Source organism: Procambarus clarkii, chromosome 27 (genome assembly GCF_040958095.1).
Source record: "Procambarus clarkii isolate CNS0578487 chromosome 27, FALCON_Pclarkii_2.0, whole genome shotgun sequence".
Taxonomy (NCBI): Eukaryota; Metazoa; Arthropoda; class Malacostraca; order Decapoda; family Cambaridae; genus Procambarus; species Procambarus clarkii.
In genome coordinates, this window is record NC_091176.1 from 21,259,843 (window position 1) to 21,267,859 (window position 8,017).

The following is an 8,017-nucleotide window of genomic DNA, read 5'->3' on the forward strand; positions in this document are numbered from 1 at the left end:
TTATGTTCATGAGATATCCACTGCTTTAAGATTTTATTTGCAAATTAAATTTCAAAAACTTATACCATCTCCAGCCAAATAACCACGAAATATTCTATGCCAAGTAGAACTGTGGAGCCTCGCAGATAACTCTCCTTAAACGGGAACAAGTAGAGTCGTGCCAAGTAATACCGTCGTTGTAATGGTTGTTAAGGATAGCCAGACAGTTCTCGTTGCCCTCATCGTTGTCGGGCTGAGGCAAGCCTCGCCTGGAATAGGATGAAGATTATATACAAAAGCATATGGTTACGTAGCAGTACAAAGGCATTCAATAAAATGTAAGTGAACTGGAAAAACTAACCTGCCGGTGCGAGACCAGTTTGAGTAGGAAGAAGAGACGCCAGAGAGCCAAGACCAGGTCCTCGAGTTGTGTTTGTTGCCGCAAGTCCAAATGTCGCTGATGTAGTCTGCAATGAAAACGCAAGTTAGATCCCATGAGACTTTAAAGATCTATTTTTTTATATTGAGAAGACTGCCAACTTACGTGCGATAATGTATGTGGAAATTATATCTTGCTTCCTTTGACTTTCTATAGTGACGGCCTGGAAGCCGTTGCCAAGGCCAGAGCAGTAATAGTTTGCTTGCTCCCAGGTGTAAGTTCGACCAGCGTCGTGACACCAGGAGAAGTGGTAGGCCTTTCCGTCCTGGACCTCGTCAACCTGAGAGAAGAGTGGTAGCATGTTCCACGAAGTCTAGTACGAATATTAATTCACCCAAGTATTCAATAAAAAAAGTTACCTACCAGAGGCTTAGCAACGGGGTTGCAGAGGGGTGAAGCTGGAGTAAGTGATGACAACGATGGAGTGATGAATTGAGGCTGTGGAACAGATGTTGGGAGTGGTCTCGGTAATTGAGGTGGAGCAAACACGAGTTCTTGGACAGGCGCCGTTTGTGGGGAAGGTCGAGGCTGGCTTGTAGCTCCTGGAGTCACAACAAGATTACCAGAGCCTCGAGCCATTGTTTTGTCACTGTCGCCACCAAATATTATTGGCATGCCGTCGCGCCTGACGAAGTACTGTTGGGTCCAGCCAGTACTGGCCATTATGGCAATGATTAGGATTATTAGATGCATCTGTGAAGAGATTCAGTAAGTTATCACCAGATTAGTCAAGTTTTTAACGTAGTCGCAAACATTTGTGTCCCACAAAAATTAAATGAAGCAAAGACATTTCGGTAGTGAATAAAGTAACTATACTTTCATCTGTATAAAGATGAAAATGTTATTGTGCATAACCGCCAATCTCCGAAACTTCTACACCGATATCTTTGAAATTTTGACAACGTTGCATTCGAATTTGCGCGCCTTTTTATATACCTACTATATAGATGCCACCCCTCTAACTAGAAGAAACATGCGTTTTTGAAAAATAGCGCCATCTGTTTCACATAATAGCAACATGCACCTATACTAAATAGATCACTAATTCCATTTCAATGTTCCCAATTGCATTGATTTCAATTTTGATTTAATTTATTTTGCGAGTCTAATTTTAATTCAGCTGCGTTTACCATACCGTTCATTTCTTTAATATTTTTTTCCATATTAATTTCCTTTAACCGTTTATGTTTCAGTGATGGGAGCATCAGATCACTGTTCCCAATTTTCTGATAGGAACATCAGACTATTTGGGAAGGCATCAGACGAAGGGGTGGAGAATGGCGGAGAAGACTGTCGGGGGGTGGGCCCCCCCAGGGAAGGTTGCCGTGGCTCAGCGCCGATGCGTGTCTTTGCCACAGCCACGCGTGGCCGGGTACTGCTAGTAAAATCAAGCTAAAAAAAAAAAAAGCAGTTGGGGCTGAACACTGGTGTTAATTTCATTCGGGATTCATAAGATTGTAATGGCTTACCGTTTGCGGCCTAAAGCGTTAGGTTAAGCGACAGTGTTGAGAGACCAATTTCCAGAAGTCAAAAATAACTTCTGCTAGAGTTAAAAGAATTTGCTGGCCCGTTATACTTTTGATATACCAAGACTAGACCTAAGATTCCTCTTTAACAAAAAAAAAAAAAAAAAAAAAAAAAAAAAAAAAAAAAAGAGGAGTCTTCCAGAACAGACAAACCTATTTTTGAATATAATTATCGCCGCCCGAGTGTCGGCATAAGTTTTATATAACTATTGTCAATGGAGATTGTTTTAGCGTCGCGTTAGGACCATGTTTAAGCAAATTTGGAGAAAAAATAAAGTTACCTTCCTTCTGGAGGGGGCACTTTTCGTTTGACAAAGATTCCAAGTAACATTTATTGAGCACGAAATTACTAGAGGGCACGACCTATGCAAGTTTAATCTTCGTTAACGGATTAGTTTTAGAGGTATTCGGTGGAAACCTGAAAATTACTAAGATTTAAAGTTAACTAAAAACTAATGAAATGCTTTCAGCGAGTTATTGTAGAAGAGAAATCTTAAAATAAAAGTTAGGCAATATGTACCATCTATAAATGCCTATATCCTTGTTTTCATTGCATCAAGCGTTTCTCCCAACCATTATTGGCATGATGATATTTTATTAGGAGTTAAGAACTATGGGCAATCAACAAAAGCAGCTTAATACAATACTTAGCATGAGATCTTTGCATACTCTGAATCCTAAGTAATGATTTGAATAATTCCATTACCCCTTATCATACAATAATTTACTAACAAAATCATAACTTTCGTTTTGAAACGCTACCAACACAAATTACACTAAAAATTACACACACTGACCGCTCTTCGTGATGTATGTATCACTCCTGTGGTTTTCGTAAAGTATACTAACAGACGGTCAGCCCGACGACAATTATATTGACTCACCAGTGCTGTGATTGGTTCAATATTCAAGCAGCAATATTTCCATCTTGAATTCAATTGGCTGGTCGTCAACAGGGGTCGAAATGCTAGTTACACTTGCCGCTACAACCAAAACTTCAAAGTTGCCAATTCCCGCTGGCAGAAGCGCTTTTTGATAATGTCATCAACACAGGCAACGGCCACTGATTCCAATCACTAACGAAATAATACTTGACCACAATTAGTAATTTGTAGCTTTTATTTATTGTTATCGGTTTTCTTTGTTCATGTATTCGTTAACATAATGGTAATAATATCCTAGAGATGAACAATTGTAGAATAGTTCAGACTTGGGATGCCAGCTGTCAAGCGATATGCTTTATATCTTCTTCAGTATTAACAGGTTATTTTTCATTAGACTTTTACTAGACATGAGCATTTTTTAGTTTTTTATTGAAATTTACATGCTAAAGTATACTGCATAAATACAGTAAAATTCAACACACAAACACAAACCACCTGCCAAAACACAAAATAAGGGCAACTGCCCAAACATACAGTAATAGGAAAATAATAACCAGGAAAGCAGCAACAGAAATACAGAAACAGGAATACAAAATCAGGAATACAAATAACAGGAGGTGATAACATGTTAAACAAAATACCAGAACCAAATTTAGAAATGATAAACGATTTCTGTTTTATGATATTTGCTGATGTTGTGTTTACTTTGTTTTTCGACTGTTATCTTGTATCATGGTGATTGGTGCTTTTTTGTGATCTAGGTTTTCTTGTATTTATTGTCTCTTATGTAGCATGCTTTGCATGTCATTATAAAAATAATAAAAAATATGATAATATCGAGTGAAAATTATAATTCCTCTTTCATTCGATGCAAGACGTCGATCAAGCTATTTACGTCCATTCAGTTGCAATGCATTTAAATGTAAATATGTAAATGATTAAATCATTATATTCTGCTATATGTGTGCTATATTTAAAACGGTAATGTACCTTCAAAAATATAATGCGAAATATCTCCCACGACAACTGAGAACAAAGTCATCCTCCTGGTCTGTTATTCTGTATTAATGAACAAGACCATCGGCTTAATATAGGAAATAATAAACAAATACAAACCATTGCAAATTATACACAATAATTTACCTAATAATAAGGACTAATAATAAGTCCACAAAGCAGTGACGGTGTCCAGGTAATGTTTGGTTAGTGCTTGTAATCAGTAACCTTCACCTGTGTTGTTGACATTATTAAAGGGTGCTTCTGCCAGCGGCAAGTGGCAACTTGAATGTTTGGGTTGTAGCGGCAAGTGTAACTAGCATCTTGGACCCTTGTTGACGACCAGCCAATTAGAATCTAAGATGGAACTGTTGCTGCTGAATTCTTTAGCCAATTGGAATACATGTTGTCTGTATAAAAGTGGCGCTCGCATGCTAGTGCGTTAGTGTGTTCTCCAGCTACAGCAGTTGTTGTATCTTGAATAAGCACAATGGTAACGTTTCACTTCTGTTTTTTCACATAGTTAATGAATTTATATTTTCGTGAGCCGCAGTGTACGGTTTGTTCAATAGTTATTAATGTGAACAGTGGTGTTTAGTACTTTTAAGTAAACTTGTTGACATTTAAAACTCTCGTCCAACCATTTAATAACTCCCATGCTAAGTTAGTCGTAAATGTTTAACCTACAACACTGATAGCATGAAGTGTTTTTTTTGAATATTAAAACTCTACCCAACATTCTAAGATTCCTTGCATAGTTCTTTAAACTAATTTTCTTCCTAGTTCCAAGAGAAGTAAATAATTATTTGGCACTTACTAATGTTGTCCTACTATTATTTACTAAATTCAAATATTCATGCACTTCAAACTATTGCCTAAAAACCGTTAACCATAAGCTCTCTACTATTGCATGCTTAACTTTAACCTATACTACCCCGAAAGCCTTTAGTGGAAAAGTTTTTAACTTTTAAAGCTTTTACCTTTTTCTTTTTTCACTACAGCTTCATCTCTTAATCATTGCCATAATGGCCAGTACTGGCTGGACCCAACAGTACTTCGTCAGGCGCGACGGCATGCCAATAATATTTGGTGGCGACAGTGACAAAACAATGGCTCGAGGCTCTGGTAATCTTGTTGTGACTCCAGGAGCTACAAGCCAGCCTCTACCTTCCCCACAAACGGCGCCTGTCCAAGAACTCGTGTTTGCTCCACCTCAATTACCGAGACCACTCCCAACATCTGTTCCACAGCCTCAATTCATCACTCCATCGTTGTCATCACTTACTACAGCTTCACCCCTCTGTAACCCCGTTGCTAAGCCTCTGGTAGGTATTTTTCTTTCATTGAATACTTGGGTGAATTAATATTCGTACTAGACTTCGTGGAACATACTACCACTCTTCTCTCAGGTTGACGAGGTCCAGGACGGAAAGGCCTACCACTTCTCCTGGTGTCACGACGCTGGTCGAACTTACACCTGGGAGCAAGCAAACTATTACTGCTCTGGCCTTGGCAACGGCTTCCAGGCCGTCACTATAGAAAGTCAAAGGAAGCAAGATATAATTTCCACATACATTATCGCACGTAAGTTGGCAGTCTTCTCAATATACAAAAATGGATCTATAAGTCTCATGGGATCTAACTTGTTTTCATTGCAGACTACATCAGCGACATTTGGACTTGCGGCAACAAACACAACTCGAGGACCTGGTCTTGGCTCTCTGGCGTCTCTTCTTCCTACTCAAACTGGTCTCGCACCGGCAGGTTAGTTTTCCCAGTTCACTTACATTTTATTGAATGCCTTTGTACTGCTACGTAACCATATGCTTTTGTATATAATCTTCATCCTATTCCAGGCGAGGCTTGCCTCAGCCCGACAACGATGAGGGCAACGAGAACTGTCTGGCTGTCCTTAACAACCATTACAACGACGGTATTACTTGGCACGACTCTACTTGTTCCCGTTTAAGGAGAGTTATCTGCGAGGCTCCACAGTTCTACTTGGCCTAAAGTGTTAACACAAATTTGGAAGTCTCTACGTAATCAAAGGCTGTTATGCTTACAAACAAATGTTTAAAATAAAAACGGATAAAAAAATTGTCTTAATTGCATAGATTCGAAACGGACGTACAATGATTCTTTTCCTTTCTATGAATGTGGTGTAGTATAAGGTCACTGGCAATAACCTGGAGAAAAATGCATTACACAACCTGGCCAAACTGTGACTAATTAGATTTTTCTTGGAATTTGCTTCCAGACTACCTAAAGTTTAAAATATTTAATAAATGGTTTCTAAGCATCTTAAACAGTTAAAATGCAGTCGCACTTCTTGGACTGGAAGATAGTGACGGATTAATTTCATGCAGACCTCTGAAAGAGTGGTTAAGAGATTCCTTGAGTCCCGCTACAAAGACATGATTGAAGATGCCTTCCAAGTTGTTACATTTGTAAACTTTATTTTGGTAGTTACTTTTAGTAAGTCAAATTTGTTGCATATAAAGTCTTTGCTAAATATCTACTTGGTATTTAGTGTATCGCAAAGAAAGGAGGGATGGGGGAGTTGCCTCCCTATACCCCAACGCCATCGAAACTTCTTACTTCTAACACGGAGTTTTGCACTAAAGTTCGGCACCTGAAAACCCCCACAGCGCGAAAATGCATAACAATGGCAGTTTAGAATTGTAAGAAAAATCTCGCTCGACTATGGTTCGTAGCCTATCAGATGGCCAGACGTAATAAATTGCCAATGCTTGATGGAATCTAAAGCTTGTGAAGCTTTTTCTCTGTTCAGGTAAAGTCTTGCTAACGGTTAACTCCGGTAACCCGAACTTTACCAAAACGTGACGCTACCTAATGTGCTTGCAAAGCTTTATTCTAGAACACAATGGGCTTGAAATATTTATTTAAACAGTTCTAAGCCTGTCATCCTGAGTGACACATTAAGAACCTGCGACACTATCGGTATTTATCACTTCGACTCATTTCTGGTCTCTTGTTGCTCTATAAAATTCGACTGAAACACATTGAGATCCTGCAAGGTAGGAAATGGGCGAGCCACGTTTAACTTTTATACACTACGTGTCTGCAGAAAAGAATACTAAAGCGTGTGTAGAAGCTATTCGATCCCGACAGTCGTGCATCTGGTGTACATCGGCTACAAATTCTGGAGATTGAACCCCCCACCCTCTAGACACTAGCCCTACTTCACTGGGTTTTCAGAAATACTTGCATTAACATGCCATGGCTACTTTTTTTAACACATTTACCCAGCAACGTAAATAATTTACGTAACTAACAATAAACCGACATGTCAAATTTACATTCTATTGATCAGTTATATCGCTGATATTGATTACCTTCGAGACGGTATTAATTTAATTCACAGTAGTGTTAAATTTTACAAAATGTTTCTTCGAAGGTTGATTGCATTTCCCCGATGTAATCATGCTTGAACGTCTTCATATTAAGAGCCGTCAAAGAGCAGAGTGAGGCCGTTAACGACAACCAGAAGAAAAGCAATTGACAAAAGTTCATTATTTTTTTCCGGTCACTTTTCTCTGGCTCCAGCAGCTTCGAAAGGAGTCACCAGGGCTCCATCTGGCAGTTTTCTCCACCAATTACTCTGCCTTCGGCCTCCCTCGACGTTTGCTTGAGCCGGCTGACGGAGAATTGTGATCCTTACCAGGCGTGACCATAAGGTGTAAAAAGAGAAGCAGGGAAAGCGTTTTTGTTTTACTTTCTCCTATATCTCGTCAACTTGCCTCCTTTTCGCCCAGTGGTTCAGCTGCAACTCTCGCGGAGATTGTCTTAATGATGATCATATTTTGAAAATAGTTTCCTTCCCGCCGTTCGCAGATTCTTCCATAATATTTGCACGCCACACTTACTTTCTCTGGGTTTGCAGTTCCTAGTTTTCTTTATTCATACCAATTTGACTTCTTTTGGATACCTTTTTTCAGAGTATTTGTGTATTATGTATATTTCATTTTTCCCTAATACATAATTTCCTAGTCATAAGTGTTTTTTGTTGCTCCAAATAATTTAGTTAGCATGATACTTTAATTATTAAAATTGTGTTCATTCTGTCAGCTTTATTAAGATGAATACTCCAAATATGTCTTCCTATTTATTACTTAACGTAATGTGTGTTGTTCCTGTTTTCAATGTATAATTTTTTTTTTATTTCTTTTAGA

The 8,017-nt window shown here is 38.7% G+C and overlaps 2 protein-coding genes across 2 annotated transcripts; one reads left to right on the forward strand and one right to left on the reverse strand.

Moving 5' to 3' along the window:
• On the reverse strand, positions 1-2,754 carry LOC123762818 (uncharacterized). The gene is made up of 5 exons (XM_045749578.2): positions 2,736-2,754; positions 782-1,111; positions 524-698; positions 341-446; positions 1-248 (listed from the first exon to the last, which is right to left on the reverse strand). Exons 2-5 carry the CDS (start codon positions 1,109-1,111, stop codon positions 95-97), a joined length of 765 nt encoding a protein of 254 aa, XP_045605534.2. The 5' UTR covers positions 2,736-2,754; the 3' UTR covers positions 1-94.
• A 1,409-nt stretch (positions 2,755-4,163) lies between these two features.
• On the forward strand, positions 4,164-7,046 carry LOC123762817 (uncharacterized). Its single transcript, XM_045749577.2, has 5 exons — positions 4,164-4,317; positions 4,826-5,149; positions 5,234-5,408; positions 5,483-5,588; positions 5,681-7,046. Exons 1-5 carry the CDS (start codon positions 4,315-4,317, stop codon positions 5,832-5,834), a joined length of 762 nt encoding a protein of 253 aa, XP_045605533.2. The 5' UTR covers positions 4,164-4,314; the 3' UTR covers positions 5,835-7,046.
• The last annotated feature ends 971 nt before the right edge of the window (positions 7,047-8,017 follow it).

Coding starts and splice junctions, on each gene's coding strand:
- LOC123762818 (XM_045749578.2), bottom strand. CDS start 1,111: ATGCATCTAATAATCCTAATCATTGCCATAATGGCCAGTACTGGCTGG. Junction 699..781: donor ACCCCGTTGCTAAGCCTCTG/GTAGGTAACTTT, acceptor CTCTTCTCTCAG/GTTGACGAGGTCCAGGACGG. Junction 249..340: donor AACTGGTCTCGCACCGGCAG/GTTAGTTTTTCC, acceptor ATCCTATTCCAG/GCGAGGCTTGCCTCAGCCCG.
- LOC123762817 (XM_045749577.2), top strand. Junction 5,150..5,233: donor ACCCCGTTGCTAAGCCTCTG/GTAGGTATTTTT, acceptor CTCTTCTCTCAG/GTTGACGAGGTCCAGGACGG. Junction 5,409..5,482: donor TTCCACATACATTATCGCAC/GTAAGTTGGCAG, acceptor TTTTCATTGCAG/ACTACATCAGCGACATTTGG.